Consider the following 24,566-nt stretch of genomic DNA (forward strand, 5'->3'; position numbering starts at 1 on the left):
AGATTCTGCGACTGCTCCAAACCCCATGTTGTCTGTCTTCTAGCAGGGAGCAGCGAGGAGTCTGTCTCTCACAGGCCTTTGCTTGGCGTTCGGAAATGTTGATATCAAAATGGAACTTGTTTCCGTTTCTGCCCCACCTGAGAGGTGTGCGGAGTCACGGGGGGATGCGGGGAGCGGCGGGACAGCCCGTGTCCCCTGTCCCGGGCACACCAGCGCCAGCCCTGGCCCTCCCCAGTGGCCACTGTCCCGTAGTGGTGCCATGGTGGCAGCAAGGTCCTGGGTGGGCCAGGAGGACTAACCTAGTTCCCTTCTGCTCGACGTTGCCCCTTTCCATGGATAAACACCGGTTCTCTCCGTGTAGGCGGCTCAGCCACGGCCCTGCAGAAGGTCTCGGCAGCGTGAAGGGTGGTGTGGCATGGCCGCGGGGCGCTGGGGCAGTGTGGAGGGGAGATGTTGGGGAGATGGAGGCTCAAACGCTGTCAGAGTCTGTGCTGAGGAAACAGGGAGCTGGCTGGTGAGTCAGGAGCTCTCCCCGCAAGCGGAGGGCGAGGGCAAAGCTTGCGGTTTGGCCCAGGTCAGTGGGAATGAACGTAATTCTCAACCTACCGTGTTGTATCCCCCTAACTTGAATGTAGGTGTTTAGAGTCTGGAAACGGTGTTTTTCACCTGCTCCTGAGCAGTAACTTTAAATGCTACAGTGCTTCCTGCTGACAGGGACGTTAATGTGCAGTGTTACCGTCGTTCCACCAAGTTCCCAGTTGCATTGGCTCAGAAGAGACGACTTTGCCGAAAGCCGGGGGTCCTGGCCAGCCGCTGCCTCTGCTGAGGCCCTGCTGGGGTCCGGCCCTGTCTCCTCCAGCTCAATGGTGACCTGAAAGTGTCACTTTGGAGGAGCCCCGTTCACTTTGGAAGAGAAGCTGCCCCTGCTCCTCGTGAGCTTCACTGTGCTCCTGCCTGGGCCTACGCGACAGCCTTGAGGGGCAGAGAAAGGAACGGAGACATTTCCCTTTTCTTAGCTGGACTCACTAAGGGATTAGTTTCAATTCTGCTTTTAGAACAACGTGGCCTGCGAGCTTGTCACTGGTTTCTCTCTGAGAGGAATGAATTGTAGCTGTGAGGAGGGCGCGTTCTCTACGAGGAGACCACATTTTGTTGCTCTCGCGTCCTGTGGGGATGCTCACAGAAGAGAGCGAATGTTTGTACTGAGGCTGCCATGTGATACCGCTCCTGGCTAATAATAAACAGAAGAATGCAGAAGTGTCTAGAATATAGAAAACCCCAAACAGTGATAAATAAACGATTTACCATCCCTTATATTTCTTCCCTGAAGGCACAGGATTGCATTTTATTTAGAATATATTACTTAATATTGAGAATATGGGAGCCATTTCCACTGTAATGTGCCAAGACCTGTTTGTCAAATATATGCCTTCTGTCAAATATAAACAAACATGATCTCTTTGAAGTGCTGTTGTTGCTAGTGCTTGTACCTCGGTTTTCATTTGAGGAGCTGTGTTCTCGAAGCCTCACAAATGCGCAGCAGAGTAGTCAGGGCAAGTGGGATCTCTCCCATAGGAACGTGGCGCAAGGAATGAGGGATGCCGGCGCCGTCCTGTGCGGTCTGATCCAGGGTCTGTGGTGTCCTGCAGAAAATGGCTGTGCTGTCAGTAGCCTTTGGGTGAGCTGTGGGGAAGCCAGCAGCCGGCCCGGGTGCGTGACCCTCCTGGTGCTTTTGCCTGACAGGCTGATAGCGGGCTGTGCCCACGGCTCCTTGGGCGGCACCAGCATCGGCCATCAGCTGCGATTTGTGCTTCATTTTACACCGTGCTTTCTCCGTGTGTCTCCTAGCTGGTGCTTCCCGCTTTTGCCTGGGGTGGAAGAGGAAATAATGTGGGAGACAGTCTCAGGGGTGCGGGGGAGCTGGCGGCAGCGGGAGGGAGCCCCTTCTCCGCTCTGCTGCCATTGCGGGGACGGAGCGAGCCAGGGCTGGGGGAGACCCTGGTGCAGAGCCGCCTTCCTCCAACTCCAGCACCAGCAAGGCCGCTCCGATAGCTTGAAACTGTGCCAGGCTGCTGCAGAAGAGCTTTATAAGAAGTATTTTTTAAGATGTTTGTTTTTAAAATACTTATCAAAGAAAGGGGGGGGAGTGCAGCTATTAGCCGACCGCTGTGCGGGGCTGCTGAAGGATCAGCAGATGTGGACGCGCTGTTTTCTTAATTTCTAATTTGTTATGGGTTGTAAATTCTTTATATTTTTATTAAGATTTACGGTGTGTTTTATTTCTGGATTTGCTGATTTGTAGAGAGCAATTAAGAGCTCCAATCTGAGCACTTAATGATTTTCTTCCATATTTATTTCACTTCATGACAAAGTTGCCTTCATGGAACATACAGTAAAGTCTGCCGGAAGTCTCACCTTTTTTAAATAGTGGCTGATTTATCAGTGGCACTACTGTTAGTCTAGTTTCTTCTCCATATTATTTATTACTTTTTTTTTCTTTCTCCTTTCTTCCATTCGATGTGATTTTGGCAGTCGGTGCTCTCGTCTCCTCCAGCTCTGCCAGCGATGTCTGCGCACTCACATTCAACAGGACAGGAATTTCCCTGGCCTATATTCCTGGCATACGTGAGCTTCTTACGGACATTAACAATTATATTGTTAAACATTCCCATGAGGAAGAATAATATTCACGTCCCCTTTCACAATCTAAAACCGATGAGCTTGCCTACTGCTGTGTGAACCCTTTGGCAAGCCAAGGAGACCTGGATCATCCAGCTTCTAGTCCTTACTCTTGGTTATAAACCCACCTTACTTTAGGCCAGAGCGCTTAGACATACTGAATTAGGGTCTTCTCCCTACTCTTCTTCACCCTGAGGGAACAGAGGATCATGTTTTAAACAAGGTTAAATTTTAATTAAAAATAAAATACAGCCCAGGTTATCTTTTTCTCCGCAGTCCAGTGGGGCATTAGGTGCAGAAACAAATTGCTGTAGATGAGGGGAACCACAGTCCTGTCTTTGCACGACTTTAGTGAAGTCACTACTAACAAAATGAGTCCAAATGCATAAGTACCTGAATTATACTGAACTACTCCATGCATCTGCACTTTCTTGCTGAGTGGCAATGGCAGGGATGTGCCTGCTGGCAAGCGCTATGAAAACCAGATTACCTAAATTTAGCCAATAAATGGATTATGAATCCAACACATGTTCCCACTGTTGTCACAGCTAATCATAAATTCATCATGCCAAGCTACACTCAACCCCAGATAAACTTCTCTGTCTTCAAAATAGATTACATCCCTGTATGAAGCAAGATAAAACAAAAGGTGTCCTGGAATACTCGTTTGAGTCTTACGGATTAGGAGCACCGATAAGTGAAAATACTGAAAGTGATGAGCCTTCATGGCAGAAAGACCTTTACAAGTGCAAAATGTGAATAATTTAAGAAGTCATACCACAGGCTTTTGAGGTCTGTGCGATGCCCACCGCATCCTTCTGAATCCCCGTGAAGGGGTTTAACCGCTTGCTGCAGGAACCCGGTTTCTGCCTCCCCCCTCACTCGCTCTGCCGCTTGTAACCCCCCGCAGCCATCGCCTCCCTCCGTTTCCCACTTCTCTTTCTCCTTTGTTCCGCACATCTGTGACTGTGTCAGTTCCTTTCTGGCCTTTGGCTGCAGACGCAGCTTCCTTTCCGTGCCTGGCTGTGAGTATCGGGGACTTGCCTTCGGCTGGAGACGGGGCTGCCTGGCGGAGGAACGTGGAGGGGCTGGGGGGAGCTGCTTCCCCCTCTCCTCAGCCGGCCCTGCGCCCAGGGCAGCCTGTGCGGGTCAGCGTCTCCTTTGGTAGGGAGGAGTTACGGGTAACCCTCCTGCTGGTGGGCTTCACGGGTGTCTCATTTAGTGGAAAGGGACGTTCGTTTCCCAGTGTGTGGCACAATTCCTTTCCCCTGCAGTGGAGCGTTTGCTCACACCACGCTGCTTCTCTGCTTCGGTAACAAACGCACAGGCACAGCATTTGCTCAGGTTAGGCACACACGTGCTCAGGAGTCTTTTGAAACTTTGGCGTGAATGTTAACATTTTCTTTAAATAAAATTTGTCCATAAGATAGTAGATTTCCTCTGTGATCATAAGTAGACATCCACATGATTTGTTCGGTGGATTGCTGTTTTCCTCTGACAACCAAGTTTCATTCTGAATGCCGAAAGCGCATCAAGAGAGCGTCGTGAAGGCAGGAGTAAATCCCCAGCGCATTGCCGCTTTACTTACACAGTGAAGAGCGCTGTGTGGAGCCCAGTGGGGAGGTTGCTCAGATGTATCTCTTAGCTGATATTTTACTTTAATAGTCTGCTTTAAAACCAAAGTTGATATTATCAAAGAATGTGAATGTATGAATAACTACCAGCGTATGAACCAAAGAATGATGCAGCTTCACAGGATAATTCTGTACTAAAAGTATTTGGCTACCGTTCAGGACTCGGCAGACAAACTTGTTCTGTAGCCCAATTTCTTGTTGATTTGCTTATACCCATAGAGTTAATTAACACAGAGTTTAAAATAATTCGCTAAAGAGAATAACAGATTCCTTGTTACCAGTGGTAAACACAGCAAAGTGTGTTGTTTGATAAAGAATATTATGCTTAAATCGCCAAATGATTTTAAACATTTTAATAAAAAAATAATACAGATAAATGACAAAATGTGCCCTAAGATCTCTATTTCAAAAAAAGAAAATAAAATAATCTTGAGCTTTTTTAAAGCGAACGTCAGATGCGTATTTTCAAGCCTGTTTGGTTCAGTAGTATCTGGACTTTCTTAGTCAACATGTTTGCGATACCCGTCCATGCTTCTGCTTTGCTTTTTGTCGCACTGTTCTTCAAAGGTACAAATTCAAATGCAGCAGAATTCCTTTGTGGGTGAAAGGGAAGAGTTGAAATGCAGCCCATCAGGAGATGGAATATAAGCCAAAACCTTCTGTTAATTTAACTTTTACTCACTTCTGCGCTTTAACGGCAACACGTTCCCTGTTCCTTCCCACTCCTTCCTTTTCCTGTCCTTAAAGTTTTTGTCGGGGCATTAGTTAACGGTGTGAGAGAATATGCTAGAACATAAAACGTCTCCTGTCTGCTGAGGCTTTTGGAGGAGGTGCTGTGGACATCGTCGTGGTCTCTTGCTCTGCTGACAGGGAGAGGTTTGTAATAGAACGAGAGTTAGTGGCGTGCAGGGCAGGGTGCTGGTTTCGCGGGTGGCTGTACACGCCTGTACCTACGGCTGAACTCCTGGGGTAGGTGTGCGAAACAGAGAGCTGCCACCTCCAAGAGTAGTGTTTCCAGCTTTTAATCAAGGAGATGTGCAGGGTTGATTTTTGTTGATTATTTTGGTTGATTACTTGTTAAATTTTGAGACTTCATAAATTGTTTTCCGTGTAACTAAAATGACCAATATTTTTGAAACAACTAATACACTAGTGAACAAGATTTCGTGTACACATTCAAAGCCCTGACGCAATGCGCAATCCATTTTGAGTGATCAATCAGTGTTGTCATAGACTTGACACAAAATAATATATTCCAGAAATTAGTATGTTGCAGTGTTACACAAGATCATTAAATGCAGCTACTAACGTAGCATTACTACACAATTTTGGTTTTATTTCATGGTTGTAAAGATTAGGAAAAATTTCAGTAGCCTGGGTTCATCCTTACAGGAGCTCTCTTCAGGTAGGTGGAGTTTCTCCGATTGTGAGTTAATTCATTGACAACAGGTTAATCAACAAATATCGCTGATGGCAAGGATTCTGTGATGTAGAGCTGCGCAGCCTTTGAGCGATGCCGCACCTTCCTGGAGCGACGAGGGGATCGCGCTGTTGTGGTGACGCCGTGTCGGGCCCCTGCTGCAAGGGTGGTGACACTCCGTTGGAGTTTGCTGCAACAGAGACCCAGCCGTCGACGGGGTTTGACACGTTCAGAAAGTCAGACAACTGGGGAGCCACGTAACTGCTCAGAGCTCGAGTTCTTTGGCTTGCCTTCGCTCTACAGTATTGCCCTCTTTTCTTTTTTTTCATTTATTTTCTCTAGGCACGGAATATACTTTTTTATGGTAGGAAAAGTGCAACAAATTCACCCTAAAAATAGCTCTGCTGCAGGTGAAACCTCTTGTATAAGCTCAGTTCTCAAAAAAAATACACGTGCTTTGAGTAAATTTGAACCAGTAAAATAGTAGAGTATTGTGTACGCAGTAATCCTTAAATGCTCTGGGGTTTGTGAGGACAGGTGGTGGTCAGTCGGTGTGTGGCAGTGGGCTGGATGGGATGGGGAGTTAAAAGAAGAGGAGGAGTTGTGTTTATGTAAACTCTGTAAGGTTGTCATGCACCTAGGGTGTACTAGGCCTTTGTATTTATTGAAGTTTTACCTGTTAGTTTAAAATTGTGCTCAGTTTTACTGCAAAATTCCCTTAACTTTATTAAAAAACAGAGCAAACAACATGTTGACTGTTAGTATCAGACTTAATGGCAGAGTGGTCTTGGATTACTGTAGTGTTGTGAAAACCAGGGCTGTCGAGTGTTGAGAATCAATCAAAGCGACTGTTAAAACTTGAATTAGTTCCTGAGAATTAATTTTCATTCCCCCTTTCCTGCCATGCGTTTGCACCCCCCCACACCCCTGCACACAGCAGCCCTGGCTGAGGTTTGGTTTGGGCTGCGATGGGAGCAGCTCGATGGGATGCAGAAGGAAGCGGGAGAGCAGACTGGCCTTTGCTGGGAATCCCTCCCGCGGGAGGAAGGCCTGCAGGCGCAGCATTCAGGGAAGCTATAAAGTTCTTGAGGAAAGGAGGAGTGCGGTGCCCGTGGCATCACTTCCGCGTTCCCTATGTAAGAGCCAGTGCCCGGTGGGTTTAACGGAGGGAGCTGAAGCCCTGCGGTGTGGGGTGGTGGCCAGGGGCACGGCAGAGAGGGCTCGCTGCAGGGGTGTGCCCGTAGCCAGAGCTGGTGCGACCGCTGTCTTCAGGATTTTGCAGTTCCTGGCCGTGGTGGGCGAGTAGTTGCTGAAACGTGTCGCCTGACCTTGGGATCTGCTGTTCCTGATGTTCGCCGTCAGGAAGCACGGCAGCTTTTGGAGCACGGGTGGTTGTTTTCTTTATGAGAGCTCTTATCGCTCCTGCTGTATCGCTGCAGAAAGGGAACATTTCAAGATCAGAAGATGACAATTAGGAGAATGCTTTTATCAAACTAAGACCTAAAAAGGTATTGTAAAACCTTATTAAAGACTTGCTTTAAAAAAAGGAATTAAAAGCAAGAGTGTTCCAAAACATAGGAGTACAGAAAAATCTTAACAGAAGGATGAAAGGAGGCCAATGCATTTGCCGGTGCCACGTGAAAGCGCCGGGTTGGATTCCCAGTCATTCCCTGGGCTGAAGCACTACGGATGCGTCACTGCCAGTGCCAGGGAGAGTGAGCACTCGATGCCGTGGACTTGCACGTTCTCTCCCTCCTTTTCCTCTCCTGGGAGCTCCACTGTCTGATGGTACACCGGAGCCTTTCCTCTACTGGGGACTCGTATCTAAATGTCTTTTGTCTGGGTGCTTGCCTGCGCTCACGGGTATTGCTGAATTTACTGTTTTTGAGAGACCCCGGACAAAGATGTCTGCAGTACATTTGGTATAAATTTCCCAGCAGGCTCAAAAATGTATTGAGCCTGTGTGCTTGCATGCAGAGAACATGGTCATAAAATCCTTGCTTGGGGAGGGGTGGGTTGAAAATTAAAAAATAGATTAAGCTCATATTAAGTGAACAAGGTTATCAGACTGAGGCTGAGCTTACATACTCTTTAAGTATGTTTTTATAGTATGTGACTAAGTCCTAAATAAACTGAAAGAAATTGCTAGCTAATTTTACATGTGATTAAGAATAATTTTGTAGGCAGGATGTCATTGATAGGTTTTCTGATTTGAAATACCATCTTTGAACTGATTACTCTGTAGTAGATTGTACATTGATTTTGTAGCTGAAACGTGTTAAAATCCGTTGTTATAGTTAAACGTAATTCTGTGTTAACTACGTTGGTACACTAATTAAGTTTCCAAGAAGGATATCCACCGATACAGCTAACTGGTAGTGCGTTCACTATGCAAGTGAGGGGTTTTGGTAACGTAGACTAGAAACGTGCTGGCTGCCTGGTACGTGTTCTGTGAAGGCTGTGAGGGGTGCTGCGGGGGCTCCCGTTCCCCCCAGGCCTGGTGCAGAGCCTGGAGGGGGGGCTGCCTGGGGAGCACCCAGCGTCCTCCTGTGCCCGGGTACTGCTCTGTGGTCTTTGCCGAGAGAGTCGTGGTTTTACAATTTGAAAACCAAAAAGCCTTCTGAAGCCTAAGTAATTTTTATAAATGGAAGTAGCAACACACATGCAAAATCCCCGCAAATTGTGTTAATTTGCCATTTTTGTTCATATATCGACAACATTGGTAATTCTTGCAAAGTTGCTAAAGACCATGTCTGGAACACACTGTCCACCACTTTTGCTGTTAAGGCATCTCAGTTGGATTTTAATTACTCATTTATGACGTTATTAAAGTCAGGGACAGTTTGGAAAAGTTGGGCTTCTAGAAGCTTCGTATCTGGCCAGACAACCTTCTTACATAGCTTCATAAGGAGTGCGGCTCTTCTCTGGGTGTTCTTTCATCAGATTGAGTCTCAAGAGTGAACCGGTCTTGCTCGAGTCTCTTGGTGGTTTATTTTGGTCTCTTCGTTAGCTCTGCCTGTCCGTCCCTGTGCCATGAGGAGCAGGTTTTGCAGTTGAGGTGCAGTCTCGTCTCTACTCTCGGCCCAGCCTGGAAGCCTTCTCCTCACCGTGTGCCCCCCGCTGCCGGGGGACGCGCTGCTCACCTCTTCCACCGGGCTGGACTGCCTTAGGAGACACGGCTTTGGGTAGCAAAGGCCAGGCTTGGGTGACACTTGGTTTCCCCATTTGCCAATTGGTGTTGTGATGTCTCTTCTTCAAGAAGAATGTAAAAGCTTACATCTGCAAAAACCCTTGGATGATTTTGGATAGTGTGAGATTTTAAGTGAAATCAGATGGGGGTAGGATGTTATTGGTCAATCTTTCGTGGTGCTAATGCCAAGAAGTATTGCAGTGTCATCAGGAATCGTGATGTGATGAAGTGGTTTTGTGGAAGGGGTGAGAGGATTATATGGAGATCTTCTGTCTTACCAGCACAGATGATATATTCCCCAAATGCATTCCAGACTCTAGGATCCTGCTATGTCACGTTAAAATGTAGATATTAGTATGTTATCTATGTATTTTAAATGTTAACTCTAATTCTCTACCCTTATTTTAAAATGTTTGTTTCAAAAATAAGACGTGCAGTATGTATGAAGTGTGGAATAGTCTTATGTGAGGTTACAAGTATAAAATACTCATTATTGTCACAGTGTGTTATCAAGGGAACCGGTAATTAAAATGTCTAGTTTGAGAGAGCTATTCGGAGAAGAATGTGTCAGATCGTAACTCGCTTTATGGTGATTTCTGTGTCTTGTTCAGTAGATTTGCAGATACGGATGTGCTGCGTGCTGAATTGCTCTGTGCTCCCAGAGCTCTTTGCTAGGGGAGATCCTTGACCCTTCGCCATCACCTCCCGAGTCCTTCACCGTCCACCTTTCCTCCACGGGGCTCAACTGCTCTAAGGTCCGGGCAGTTTGTTACCATTTATCGTTCCCACCAGCTCTCTTCGGCCACGACGAGCTCCGTCTCTGGGTTCCTGCCCACCGGTCCCTGCTCCGGAGCGGGGTGACAGGGGAGCAGGCAGGGAAAAACAGGGCAAGACTGGACAGGTCAAAGCAGAACGGCTTTCATTAAACTAACAAAAACCAACCCAACCAGACCCCGAGCCTGGCCCTCAACCAACTCTTAGGGTCAGAAAGGTGTTGAGCCACTTCCCGGTTTCCTCCTGCTTGGAGCCCAGCCTTGCCAGATGCTTGGGAAGCCATCGCTCCACTGCTGCTTAATTGCTGCTTGTTTTGAAAGATAATTAGGAACTTTATTTAAAAATAGTAACTTTAGTGTTCACTCCATTACATTTGTCACCAAGATATTTTCATTAGACTCCCAACTGTTTTCTTATTGGAATTGTCAGCTAAAAATAGGCAGGATTTGTGCTGCTCTGGCAGAGGCTGGTACCTCCATTTCAGCCCTGACTTTCCCCGACCATGTGAAATGCGTTGGTTTCCTCAGCGCTTGCTTCTGGGCCGCATTTAAGAAGGTCCTGCTAATTACACCAAAATTGGGCGCTGTGGTTTTCTGATAAAGTCACGTGGCTGTCAAGAATATGAAACTGATTTCCCTCACGACAAGTCTTACAAATGAAAGATTAGTGCCGCACCCAGAACCTTTTTCTTTTTTCACCGGTCTGTAAGAGGTGTTTGTAATAATTCAACAAATACCTTTTAAAAACAAACAAACACTAACGAACACAGGCTTGTTACTATTATTATGAGGGGTGCGATTTACCCTCTCAGCTCAGTTCTCATGAGCAGTCCCTTTGTTGTGCAGAATTGAAATCACAGTGTAGATTGTGAGATAAAGTGACAATTACCGTGTTTATATTGTATGAAACATTGTGTTTTTTTGAAACATAAGTCTGTAATTACCAGAATCTGTACAAGCCTATGCTGCTTTTACTACACATACACCCATTGCAGGGCGAATCAGGTTGTAGTATCTATGTTTAAATAGCGTATCTTTTAAATTCTGAACTGTTTCACATTTATTCCTGACATCCACACCCCAAAGCACCGTAATGGGTTAACGCTGGACACGCAGAGGCTGAAACACACCTTGAGAAAGGTGGACGCATACGTGTCTGTGGAGCTGTATGGCAGCTTCCCGCAGGCTTACTGCTCAGGAATCAGTTAGATTAGATTAGAAAAGTTGCACTTTTCAATTGTGCTGTTGGCTGAAGATTTTTTTTCCTCCTCAGCATACCTTTTGACTGTAACTCCACTAAATGTATGCCGCTTGCACTGGTGACAGTGGGCGTAGGTCCGAGGAGGAGTTGTGCTGCAGAGCAGCGTGGGGCTTTCGCCTTTTGAAAGGCTGGGGGTTTGGCACCACGGTCAAGGAAGTCAGTCACCCCGATGTAAGTTGTATCAGCCTTTTTTTTTTTTTTTTTCTTCCCCATTCTGTTGTCTTTCAGGAAAGAAACAGAAAATCATAAGATGTGTTAATAAAACAGGTCTCTCAAATGGAAGTGGGCTCTTTCAGAGGAGGGAATTTTCCTTTTTTTGTTAAAATGAAGGATATGTGTGTCTGCAGAAGTACTCCGGTGATGTTCCATGGGCTTGCTGCGCATGTGCCCTGAAGCGCGGGGGTGCTGGGGTAGGGGGGACGTGACACTGGGAGTCCCGCACAGCCCTGAGCATCGCGCTTGGCTTCTCGGGGCTGCAGAAACGTCTTGGGCTGGAAACTGCAGAAGAAAACTGAGAATGGCTCTATTTAGCAGTCACGTATTATTAGCCTCAGTGTAATATATCAGTCGCTGCACTCAGGTGCTCTTTTTCTGTGGTGTATCTAATAATTTGCTGCTGAGTAGAGAAGTGGAGTTAAAATGCGGTGAAAAGCTGTGTTTCACATATGGCGTAACGCGTACGCGCTGGAGGTATCAGCACCTGCTGGGTGTCAGCACTGGCAGAACACAGCTCCTTCCACCAGAACCACAGAGCTTTCTCTCCAGCCTTCCCGCTCTGAGCCGTCGGAGCGGAGCCTCTTCCACCTTCCACTCAGCCACTGCTCTCAGCGTGAGCCAGAAGCTCTAATTATAGTCATGCAGAACAAATGGAAATCCTGGAATTGTCTTCAGCACTCTTAAACCGCGTAGTTCCTCGTCCCAGGTATCGCAGCAATAGGTGAGCGGTTGCGGGCTGCGCGGGGTCCCGTGGTCCCAGGGGCACGGTGGGGGTCCCTCGCTGCCCCCCAGCTTCAGGGCTGCAGCGCTGCGGGGACCTGCGTGTCCCTTAGCGCGTCTCTGCAGTAAGGCATCGTACGAGGGTCTCTGGGCTTGTGTTTTTGTGCAAAATAGCAGGCGTGGATATTGAGCACAGCTTTGTAAGGGCGGCCAAAGCCCCATGGGCTCACAGCCCCTTGGCGTGCGGTGATGGGGGAACACGCACCGCATCTGGGGAAGAGAAGCACCTCAGGCCCCTTCTCATCTTGCCCACTGCGGCGATTCTACCCACCATATTTAGTGTCTGGTGTAGTTCAGTTCTTCTCCTGGGACTGTTTAAATGTTCCTTTCGTGGAGAAGAGGAAATTTTTAATCTGTTAATAAATAATTTAGGTTTAGGGTTTCAGCCATTTAAAATGCAAACATGAGACACTGCCCTCTGCAGACAAAGAGAGGGTCAAGATGTGTGTGTCCTCTGCTGGAATCTTACGGCTTTTAGTCATTCAGTGGAATCTGGACATTTTCTGGAACTTGAATGCACATCTTGGGCTCTTCAGTAGGGCTTCTCTTCCCCTCAGAATAAAATAGCTATTGTAGCTCCGTATCACTTGCTTGTTTTAAAATGAATTTTTTTAAGTATGTCTGGTATTAAATTTCATGATCAAGTAAATGTTTTCAAGAAGAAAGTATGACTTTATATTCTAACTCACTTCAGAAGGAGAGGTGTGCTCTGTGCAGGTGCTTTCAATACCAGGTGCCAGGTTGTGTGCCTCCTTTTACAGAGGCTGGCAAGTTGTTTTTCCCGAGATGGAAAAAGAATGTTTAAAAATAAAAGGGGGTGGGGGGGACATGCCCCTGAGAAGAGCAGACACCGCGGTGTGGGTGCTCAGCGCCAGCTCCCGGAGGGTACGGGCAGGGGGTCCCGGGGAGACCCCGCCTGCGTCCCGAGTCAAAGGCAGTGAGCGATTTCAGGGCCCAGGATAACAGTCAAAATTGCTGCCTGTTGGCAAAAGAACCAAACTTCTGAAAACAGCAAACAAAAAAAATCTCAGTCAGGATGGCACCTAAGTAGGCAAAATTCCAGCATTGGATTTATACTCTTGCCTGTTAAATCCACGTGAACTCTTTCTCCGAGCCCTTTGTACAGGTATATTTAAATCAAGCAGCGAAGCCTTGTCCCCGTCCCCCTGCTCGGGGCCGGGTCCAGTGGAGCTCTCGGGGATCAGAGCTCCTTTTCTGCCCCAGACTGTGTCAGCTCCTCTTCCTCCTTCCCCAAAATTGCTGTGAAAAATGATGTTGCCCGGTTTTGAGATGGCAGTTGGGGAGGTGCCTGGTTCTGCGTTCTCAGCACTTGGGGTTCGGGTTAGACCAGCCACAGACCCCCTGAAGAACGCGGGAACTGTCTCAAGCTTTGATTTGTCTGGTTTTGCAGATAGCTCTGTTTCTTCACATTACGGAAACTAGTATAGCATGTTAGTTTATTCGTTCTTTTGTCATCTGAAAGGCGTGGTGCAAATACCAATAAATAATGCTTATAAAGCATTTAGTGGCTCTCAGGTAGTGTACTTTTATTCCTACTTCAGATCTAACTCTTTGGTTGTCACTTTTTACTTTCCGGCTGTGCTTTTTGGTCACAGTCGTTCAGGGGAATATTTTATTTATTAGTGATGTCACTAATTTTGGCAGAATAATGCAATTTTAAGATTGTACGTACCTGATGGTCTTTATCAACTGAAAGCAATTCTGCTGATTCGATGGCACTGGAGGGAGCTAAAGACCATGAGGACAAGGTTCGTCTAAATCCCTCGTTAAAACCCAAAGAAAGGATGTCCCATTAGATTCACCTGTTTTAATTTCTCAGAGCAGCCTACGGTAGGGGACATATACTTGTAAAATGCATTGGTTGTTGCCATATTACAAATGATATCTGAAATTGAAGTGAGCAGTCATTTGCTGATTTGAACTCAAAAATGTTGGGGGGTTTCAAACAAATTTATATTCTGTAGAGGCATCCTTTAATTCCATTAAAAATTATTCATATTGGGGTTTGCCTAAATGACTTTGCTTAAACAGTGTCCGTAGTCTAAGTTAGCAGAAAATATTCTTAAACCTAAGAAGCTCCCTATTGCACCTGATTAGTAATTTTTCAGAATCTATTTAAAGTAGTTTCCCTCCAAGTTCAGCCCCCCAGCTTCCCTGCCGAGAGACGCAGCGATGTTGGTTTCTTCTGTGTGTAAGGGCTGTGACTTTAGTTTACAACTAAAAACAGCTTACAACAGAAAAAACCCTGACCTTGTTCATAGATATAGACCTTTTTCTGCCTTCCAGAAAACAGGCACGACAAAAAATCTATTAAGAATATGGATGTTTAAGGTGGGGCAGGGTGGGAGAGAAGTTTGCAAAGAGCCATGCTTGAATGCTCACTGGTGCAGCGGGGTGCCTTTATAGATAGCAGAGACCGTGAAACAGTTTGTTGTTTTCTTACAGTTGCATATTAGGCTTCAGCTTTTCATTCCGTGTGCGAGGTGCAGAACTGCAGTCTCTGGCATGCAGAGCCCTTGCTGAAATAACGGGAAGGGAGAGCGGGCTCGCTGGAGGGCCCGGGAGTTCGGTGGGTCGAGCCGGCGGCGTTGGAGGGTGGTGGGAGGCTGGATCCCGTCTCGCGCCCGAAGGAGGGGGCCGGGGCCAGGGGGAGCAGCCCAGGGTGTCCGATCCCCCCCGCCGGCCTGGGGGCTTCGGCCCCGTGCTCTGCTGGCCCTTCCCCTGCTGCCAGGGACAGGCCGCTTTGGGAGAGATGCTGGTATTTCTGATTGTTCCCTTGTTTTGTTCTAAACGCAGATTCACTAATGGGGATACGTAAAAATGAAGGCAAGCAAACACAATTTTTTTGAAGTGTAGAGAAGAGAAGGTCCCGTATGTAAAGCAGTCGATGTGATAGTGTTTCACAAGAGACGGGATTGTGCGTTGGAGCTGAGTCTCCAGTGTGTTTGACCCAGCAAAATTCAGGAAGAAAAGTTGGAGAAGAGGGGCAGAAATCAGTGAAGTGGGAAATTTTGTTACGTGAACATCTAATTGCTTCTCCTTTTCGCAAGTTTTTTGTCTTCTTTTGCAGCCTACTAAAAGAGAAAAAGGAAAGAAAAGGCTGGTAGGGATTGTGCCATGTTCCTTCCACTCGCTGGCTCCATGTTCCTGCCCCAGAGGCAGATCATGGCACAGTGACCTCACCCATACCGTTACCTCTAACTCTGTAGCCAGCCTTGCCCTTGGGTGGGCTTACACCTCTTGCTGGCACAGCGACGGCATTTTCTGGGGCAGGGTGAGGGGCTGGTGTGCAGTTATTTGGCATCCACAGGCGGGTGTTGCGGGGCGAGCCTGGAGGCACGCAGCAGCGGCTGGTTGGGGATCGGCCTGTTTTGGTGGTTGTGAGTGTGGAAGTGCCTGGTACGAGTTTGCAAAGCGGGAGGGAAGCAGCAGCAGCCTGGAGCATGGGGGGTTCTGTCAGTTATGGGTGGCGGGGGCCGCCACGCGGGTGGGTTTCCTTTGGGAATGGGGCACAGTCACAGGCTGGAATGCCGGGGTGAGACCGTCCCGGTCAGTGGGAATGGAAACGAGCCGGAGCCATCTCCTTGGGGAGGCGTCTCTCCAGAGCCATCGCTGGAGGAGGGACCCGCCAGCAGCATCAGGTCGGGGTGAGGAGCTAATGGCAGGGGCTGGAGGCTTTGGCTGTGCCAGCGTCCTGTCCTGTCCTGTCCCATCCTGGTGTCCCATCCCAGCATCCCATCCTGTCCCATCCCAGCCTGGCCCGGCCCGGCCCAGGTTGCTGGGGAGCTCTTCCAGCCTCGGCCAGCCCTGGCTCACCTCCTGGAGTTCCCTGTTCTACAGCCCGCTCCCTCTCACCCCTCTCCCGGACAAAACCAGAAAGTTGTTCATTATATGAGACAAAAAGGGCTATCTCGTAATAATTTATTAATTGCTTTCTTAAGGAGGAAAAATCTTTTTTAGATAATTTAAATCAAAACTTGCAGTTGATTATAGGCTCTTAAACTAACTTGGAGTGTCTTTATAAAAACCAGTAAATCCCGAATTGTGCTGCATTGCACGTTATAAAGTACATTTTCCAAAGTCCTCGTGTGAAAACGGCAGCTTTCTGAAGCGTACAGTGTTCAGATGGCGAATGAGCAAACTGGATGTGGGGAGGGAGGGGGAAGGGGAGGGGAGCTTACATGCAGTTTAAGCCTGGATGGAAGTTACTCTACAATTTTTAGAAATGAAAATATCCATGTAGGGACCTAAAGGAATCCTGTGGGCTGACGGTGCCGAGTGTGCGGAGCGCGCACGGTGCCTCCATGGCAGACGGAAGATATCTCCCTGTGGCTTAAATGCTTATTATAGTTGCTGGTTTTTGATTACTGCCTGTAGCCTCTGGTGCGTTTTGATGGAGCGAGCAGGAGTTTGTATTTCGGGAGCGTTGTTCGCTGCGTTATGTCACACTGACCGTTCCCAGTGTCTGTGAAACAGCAAAGTCTTACAACTGCAGCCCGATTCCTCAGCCGCCGCTTTCATACACTGCAGAAAATATTGAGTCTCCTGATTATGCACGTCTTCTGTTGGGTAATATTGACAAATATACTGAATAACATTTTTGACATAACATTCTGTTCCCACACAGATAATTTGGATGTAGTTGAATGGGTTGATCAAGAGCCTGTGCTAAAAATACGCCGTCTTCTCCCCCACTGAGCGAGGGAGCGGTTGCTGCGGGGGGGCTGTGGAGCAGAGGGGCCGGGAGGGCGGCCGGGGGGGCCGGGGTGTCCTGCCGAGGCTGGTGTGGGGATGGTGAGGGGGGGACTGGAGCGGGCAGGGAGAGGGCTGCCCCCACACACCGGCACCGGGCACGGGGCGCTTTGAAAATATTTTTTCTTCTGTTTTGCCTTATTTTAATGGTCTCCAGGGCAAAAGACTGCATTGTTACGGGTTCAAAAGCAGTATGGTTTTGCCGCAGACTAGGGGAAAGAAAGAAAAATGGGCCTCGGAGAAAGGCTGGCTGAGGAGCGCGCGGCGAGGTGCGCGTTACGCCTCTCCGCTGTCCCGTCGGAGCAGCCTGGCGCTCGGCGGCCGCCCCAGCGCTGCCCCTGCCCCGCGGCTCCGCTCCAGCTTCCCAACGGCCTGCGCCTATTTTTATTTGTGCGGCCGGGGCCAGGCTGGCCCCGCTCCAGATGTGTCTCACAAGATTTGGTGCTGATGAGCTATTTATAGCGCTGTGGTTCCATTGTCATGGCAACCGTGCTAGAGGCCAAGGCGGCTGGGAGCTATTTCTGGACTTGTGCTGTAATGTAAAACTGATTGGGAAAGTTGGTGCATCCTCTGAGCCAGCCTAACTTTAGACAGGCGGAGGGGGGAAAAAGAGAGAGACGGCTACAACCTCTTTAAATAGATTTTTGTCTTTTTCTCCTACCTTTTCCCCATTTCTCTCGGCGGCGGCCGGCGGTTGGTGAGGGAGGGTCTGCCTCCGGCTGGGCCGTGTGAAGCGCGCCGGGCCCCGCGGGGCCGTGGGGGTCTGGTGCCCGGCCTGGCGGCGGGGCAGCACGGGCGCGGGGGGCTCTGCCGCCGCGGGGGCACGTGCCGCGGGCTCTGCAGGACTTGCAGCCCTGTGTACCCCGTAGTCTTAATATTCTATTTTTTGTGTGTGCTTCATGTTCTCCACACCATATAAGGAACTGTAACCTTGATTACCACAAGATGATTCCAAATATATGGAGTCATACTTTTCAGCTTTCTCATTATTTGCTTCAAAATCGGAGCCACGGTGCCCCTCCGCCTCCAGGCGGCTGGAATGCGACGAGCTTGGCTGGAGCTGCGCCTGCGGCCGGCGCAGAGCCACTTTTCGGGATACGGGCGCCTTAATGCTATCTATAATTAAATTCTGAGCTTTAGAGGGGCTTTAAATCTTTTTGTGCGACTTGCTACTTCGATAAGGAAACCGTAATAACCGGTTGCCTTTAAATTGGAAATAAAATATTTGCAGGTTCCTGGGGAAGTTTTCTAAAGAATCCTCTTTTGATTTACTTCTGTTTGGGACTTAGGCTACATTTTGCAGTTCGTTTCCAATGTAAAACTGTTTTGAAGGGGGTCCTTATGTCTGAGAACTGACGTGCAGAATTTCATTACAGGAACATCGTGTGTGAGATGTCTTTATACGCAATCTAGTGCTCTCATAATTATACCAATAACGTTTCTTACAGCACTATATTTGTCTGGCTCTGAAAGCCTTTTTTTCCCCCCTTAATTTTCTTTGTGAAGTAGTTACAGTAATTGCAAAGGTTTTGATGGATTTTTTTTTTTTTTTTTTTCCCTCTCCTTGTCTAGTTTTCTTTAGGGGGGAGAGAGCTGTGCCTTTCTGAATATTTTTAATTGTCCATAACATGCTTGTGGTATTTCTTCTGTGACTACCTTAACAGCAAAAACTCCACTTTTGCAAATCATAGAAAATATCAGTATGTCTTTAAAAACAAAACAAAAAGACTACCGATGTCCCAATTTTAATTTTTAACTTCATTTTGAGGAAAAACATGACCCGTTTGGTTTCACATAGTGTCCGTGTTTGTAAGATAGCACGACTACGAGCAGATCGAATCTGTGCTTATTTTATTTGCATCGTTCCTGTAGCTTTGCCTGCTTCTCTGCTTCCTTTGCGAAACAGGCCAGCTGGAAGGTAAAAGGAGTGGGTGTCGCGGGTTGAAGGAGCGGGGTCCCTGGTGCCCCGGGGGGGGTGGCGGGGTGTCCCCTGCCCGGGGACGTGCCGCTGGCAGAGCCCGGCCGTGCCGAAGGGCTCTGAGCCGCGGGAAGGTCCCGGCGCAGCCGTCGGCTATTCGCCCTTGCAAGGGGATCCCGTCCTCCTGCCAGTCCCGCGGCTCCGGCTTCGGCAGGGACGGAACAGCTCAAGAGAGAATTTTAGCGGTTAACTTCAGCTTTGAGAGAGCTCCTGCCCAATTACGAAAAGGGTTATGGCAAGGACTGAAAGGGGAGTGAAGAAGAAGTAAAGCGTGATCTGTTCCGAGAAACAAAAAATACACTCTTGTTTATAAACACTATTAATGTTGAGTTAATTTTCAGCTTGAAACTACTTCAGGGAGCTTTGAGTTAGTGTTGTAGTCCTGAGGGGTATAGGTAAATAAACAAAAATCTGCTGGGCGTTTGTACGTTTCAGTCTTTAGGAATATTGGTAAACAAATACTCATTTCTTTTCGGACATAGAAACCTGAATTGTAAAGACCGATTTATGGGTGATCAGGGTAAAAACAACTTTAGTTCTTAGTAAAATCTTGATAATTCTTAGGAATATTCTGGTTGACTCTTAGTAATATCTTGATAAAAAACATGAGTTGGAGGAAATGAGAATTCCATTTCCAGTGACTCAGGGGACTGTGGGCAATTCACGCGCTCCCGGTGAGCCCCCCCGAGGACAGGCTGGGTGCTCGCTGCCATTCGGGGTGCGATGGTGAGCTGTGAGCCTGATTTACTGTCTGTAAAACACCTTGAGGCTTTCAGAGGCAAGAAACGTCACAAACACGGGGTTGCAGTTGAGGGCTATAAGTTAAAAACGAATACTGCGTTTAGATGGGATTGAAAGTTTGAATTCCTGATTTGCGGTGTCTTGCTGACGCTAAAGATGAGATCTTAATACGTCTCTTAAGAGAGACATTTTGTATACAAATTCAGGTTATGACTTGACACACACACAAAAAAATCTGATGGAAATAAAGCTCTTCAAATATAGGTGTGTTGTCGGTTGGAAGAGACCTTTCCAGTGTTCTAGGCTGAAAACAAAAGCTCTTCTTCACAAAGCCAAAGAAATTCTTGTCTGGCAACCATTTCGTCAGCTCACAGGGAGTAAAATTTCAAGTTAGTGTTTATTGAAAAGGCTGTCAGGAAATGCTGAAGGAGAGGCGGTCTGGTTTCCCCTCCCCGATCCTCCCCACGCGGGGAAGTTGTCTTGTTCCCGGCGGTGGAGGATTTAAGGGGTTACCTTTGGGTGGGGAGGAGGGAGCGCGGGCGGCAGTTCATTCAGGAAATTCCCCCAGGGAGGGATAAAACAACTCTCTGTATGAAAGAACTCCAGAATAAATCGGTAACTGGCATATATCTTGATCTGAAAATAGGGACATGTGGGAAGAATCAGGGATATGTGTATGACTTGATGACTCTGACGCGCGGGAGCCTGCTGGGTGGCTCTGGGTGAAGGCTGGCCCCTAAGTGCCCCCCTAAAATTAAAGGCACTTCATTGTTCACAAAGATCTGTTCAAAACATCTCACGTGTGTTTTTCCTTACGCAAGCTGAAGAAAGGGACCCAAAAATAAAGCACATTTTTTTAATTTCAGATTGTTTTAAATTTTTATTAATGTCTTTCATTTTGATATCTGAGGGACACATTTGCTGCTGTCCTAGAGATGCTGCTTCTCCAGCGTCGCTGACTACAAATGACCTAACGTCTTTTTTAACGTGTCTCATAGCAATGTCGATGTTTTATAACACAGGGAAAAGTGCCTTACACCAAGTGACGGTATTTTGCAGAGCAAGAGCTGATGCTGTTATTTAGCCACGTCCAGGATCTGGCCCTCAGTGGGACCCGGCAGCGATGCTGAATGATGATGTGCTTTCTGGAAAACAGCTTTCCCATAGAATCACTGGGAAAATTTTACAGAAGAAAAAGCCTGACTTTGTAACTTGGTGCAAGACTTGCTCGCAGCATAAAATTTGGTTTTGTGGTTTGAGAGTTTTATTTGAATGATTTCCCCGAGGTTGCTTTTCTTCCTCCCCGTGCAATCCATGGCCGCCCCGCGTCGGCACGGAGCTGGGACAGCCCATCCCAGCAGCGCCGGGGGCCTCGCCTGGGTGCTGGGGAGCGCAGCAAGAATTAAAAATAGAATTTACGGGTGGTGAATTTGTTTTTGTTTGGAGTTAGGCTTTGTTCTCATCTGACTTGATTATTAGTTTAATTTACTGGATGAATTATTTGCTCTTGACTAACGTTGAGCTAGAATTCTCTGAACATCGTGCATTGATCCTTTCTGAACTCCGTGCTCCCACTGTCGCTCCTTATTTTAGATGTATCAGAGCAGATCGAATTTCTGCTACTCTTTTCTCCTTACAGACACATTTATTTTTCAGTTGACAAAACTGAAAGAATATTCCCCTTCCTTTATGTTTGAGCAAAAAGCAAAATGGTTTTTAATGTCTTTAGCCCCTTCTGAAGTTGCTAGAGCAGAATTCTCTGACAAGGCACGTGCGCAGGAGGAAACCTTCATTTTGCGCGGCGCGTTGTTCCAGGCTCCCTGAGGCGCCGCTGGAAGTGGGGTGGGCTCCGGGCAGTCTCTCGGGGCGACAGATTTCCATCTCCAAGAGCGGTGTTACGAGTGTCGGATGTTACCGGGGGCTGGAGCTCATGGGGGGGGGGGGGGGGAAGAAATGTTTATTCCATTGGGGCTTGTTTTACCTGGCACGAAGACTGCTGCCGGAATCCAGCTCCAGTGCAGCGCTGCTGCTCCCGTGCCTCGTGTTTTTCAAGGAAATCATAGGCCTAAAAATAGTCTGCATAAACAACAGTAAGAGGTTTGTACTTTCAGTTCCAGGTTTTAGCAATATCTTGTTGTTATTTTCTAATTGTCAGTTTCCAAAATCCATTAAGCTGATTAGCAGAGTGTTTCAAAACAAAACAAAAACCAAAAGGAAGGCTCCACCTCTTGCGGAGGCCTGCGGGAGACGCAGTGCGTAGGTGCGCGCAGGGCTGCGGCCGGGCAGCTGCCGTCAGACCTCTATGGACGTGGCACCTCCTGCGTGCTTTCCAAGCGCCCTCCAACTTGTGAAACTGCCACGGGATTCTCAAACTGTGGTCTGTGGGGAGAATGCGATGTGGAAACACTCGTGCTAGTTGGAAGTCGTGATTGTTGTACGTATTTAACGTCCTCTGTGCACCGAACAAAGAACTCTACTTTTGCTTTGGATTGAAAAAAGAAAAATAGAATTACTTCACAACATGGAAGCGACAAGGAAAGAATCCAGCTTGCAAGTTGCAGAGCACGATTTGTCATTGATTCTATCCTTGTACGTGTGTCTCCCGGTCACCTTTTGTGCCGGGAATTGATCTTCACGCTTTGTCTCATGTTTTTAGGACTGTGCTTACTAAGATACTTTTTAATGTGTTTAAAATTCCGTAATTGAGACTAAACAAAAATGACCTGACATTTGTCTCTGAAGCAAGGTGGTCATCCAGCTCCCGGTGCACGGGGCATTACACTGAAGCCGCCGTTAAAACATACGATCATTTTTCCTGCTTTCCCCCTCCTCATTAGCCGTTCCGAGTTGGAGGGGCCACAGGCCGCGACCCCCCCGCGGGTCAGTTCTGGTCTGTCAATCTGGGACGCGGCTTTTCCCCTTCTCCCCCATTTGAATTGTTGCCTGCGGCTGCAGTTAATGCGCGTGAGCAAAGCTGCGGCCCTGCCTGCGTGGGGGCATCGGCCGGGAATACTCCGTTTCTCTGTGCTTCCTGCTCCATAGAGAACAGGATTCACGCACAGGAATCTAAAAGGAAACTTAAAGTCTACTGGTTTTAAGACTGTGATTAGTATTGACGTTAGGGGTAGAGCTAACTGCAGGAGCAGTGCTGGCTGTCCCAATAATAAACAATAATAAACAGCAGCTTGGGACCCCCCCGGGTGGAGAAACACGGCAAGAAACAGGGAACAGATCGGTCCTGCAGGGTTCTGCTCTTTGTGTGGAAGGGAAGGATAACTAGGAGGTTACAGTTAATTGGTAAAAACATTTTAAAGACTCCAGGATAGCCTCTTGAGGTAACACCTAATGAATTTGAAGAAAATATATCTTTTTATATTTTTTTCCCCCTACTACTGCTACTTCTCCAGAAAGTAAACTGAAAAGCTGACCTTTTCAGTTTTGACAGAAAAATCAGTATTTCCTCTCAACTGAGCTTGTAATGAAATTGGTTTGGGGACTTCATGCATTTAAACAAATTATGGGGACGATAAATGTTTTAAATATTCACCTTACTGTCAGGAAAATTGCTCATTGGCCATTTATTTGAGCCATTGCTTACTGTTGGCAGTAGCAGCTTGTAGGGTGGACTCTGACGGGTGCTGCGGGGGACGCGCGTCCCCGTCCCCGTGGTGCCAGCTGCGGGCACGGCAGCCTGTGGCCCCGTGCGTTCTGTACGGCGGCCCGCGGCCAGGGACATCCCTCTGAGCGGCGGTGACCAGTCTCTCTCTCCCTTTCTCTCCCCAGTTTTCTAGACAAGATCGACATCGTCAAACAAAACGAGTATACACCCTCTGACCAGGTAAGCGAAGTTTTGTTAGGAAATCACACATTTTCTCTCTCCGTCTTTGAGGATAACTATCTCGTTAATTATCTAATTGCCATTTGTGACACTAATTCAGGTATCACCGTTTCCTGTACCTATTTAGTACTGCAGTAAAAACTCCTTTGTCGCTTGCGTTGGGATGCTGTTTCTCCGCAGCCCTGCCTGGGTGCAGCGTCCGTGGGGCTGCCGCCCCAGAGCCGCGCTTCCCGCCCGAAAGAGCAGCTGCAGTGTCGTGCCCTCCTGGCGGAGCACCCCTCCGGCTCCTTCTCTGGCGCAAACCGGACTGTGTACAAACAGCCTTGTTAGAAAATTGTTCTTTTTTATCAAAATGGGAATGGTAGTTTTCATTTTGTTACGGATAATCAGGGGATCTTTTAAGGACCAAATCCCTAATCCAAAATCACATGTATATTCCTGACTTTCTGACGGTGAATAATGCAATTAAGCTTCTAGCGTACTTTTATAGGATAAATAACCAAAAAACATATTGATGTCCCTGAACTTTTGCAGACAGTATTGCTGAGGAGCGAGCAGTTTGTATCCTTGAAAGTTGTTTAAGAACAAATTAATCATTCATCCTTTTAAAAATCTGAGGTTATTTATAAATGAGGATTTTTATCACTGAAATCGTTCTATTTTCAAGAAACAAAATATAAAAAAATATAGGTTGTTATATTTGCAATTTGGAGCAACTAATCTTCAGATGTGAAACTTTAAAACAAGAGTCAGTTTTGTATCAGAGGCTGAGGGGGTCAGGAGGGAGTTTAACTTGTATACACTTACATTTAGTAGAGCGCTTACATTTTACTTACAGTAATTACTTAAGTAAGGTGAGTATTTAAGTAGTTACTTAAGTAAAATAGTTTCCTACTTTCACTTCTGCAAGTGAGAGTCGGTGCTTACGGTGCTTCTCTGGGGCCGTGGCTGCGCTGAGCCCCCCAGCGCGGGGTGAAAAGGGCCCCTTTGGGTTCTGCGCGGGCTGTCACATCCTTCTCCAGAGGAACCCCTGAGTGTAATGATCAAATCACTTCCTTCTCTTTTTGGTTTTTCCCTTGAGGTGGGTGACTGCTTTTTTTTTCTTCTTCCCCCCTTTTTTTTTTTTTTAACATCATACTTGTAGTGATTTGTAGTGATGCGGAGCTCCAGAGTCTCCAGTTCTCCAAATTCCTTCTGTTTATTGGGGAGTCCGAAATTTCAAACTGTTTCAAACATATAGAACAATGTTTAAATATATACATTCTTCAATATGAGCATTAAAC

General features: G+C 47.4%; 1 protein-coding gene across 3 annotated transcripts in view; it reads left to right on the plus strand.

Annotated features, from left to right (window-relative positions):
• Window positions 1-24,566, plus strand: part of GNAS (GNAS complex locus) — a 139,622-nt gene that overhangs the window by 105,826 nt on the left and 9,230 nt on the right. For all 3 annotated transcript variants that reach the window (XM_074604593.1, XM_074604594.1, XM_074604595.1), the window contains exon 6: window positions 23,229-23,283. In XM_074604593.1, the coding sequence (XP_074460694.1) occupies window positions 23,229-23,283 (55 nt within the window). The remainder of the gene's footprint in view (window positions 1-23,228; window positions 23,284-24,566) is intronic.

This window comes from Larus michahellis, chromosome 12, assembly GCF_964199755.1.
Source record: "Larus michahellis chromosome 12, bLarMic1.1, whole genome shotgun sequence".
NCBI lineage: Eukaryota > Metazoa > Chordata > Aves > Charadriiformes > Laridae > Larus > Larus michahellis.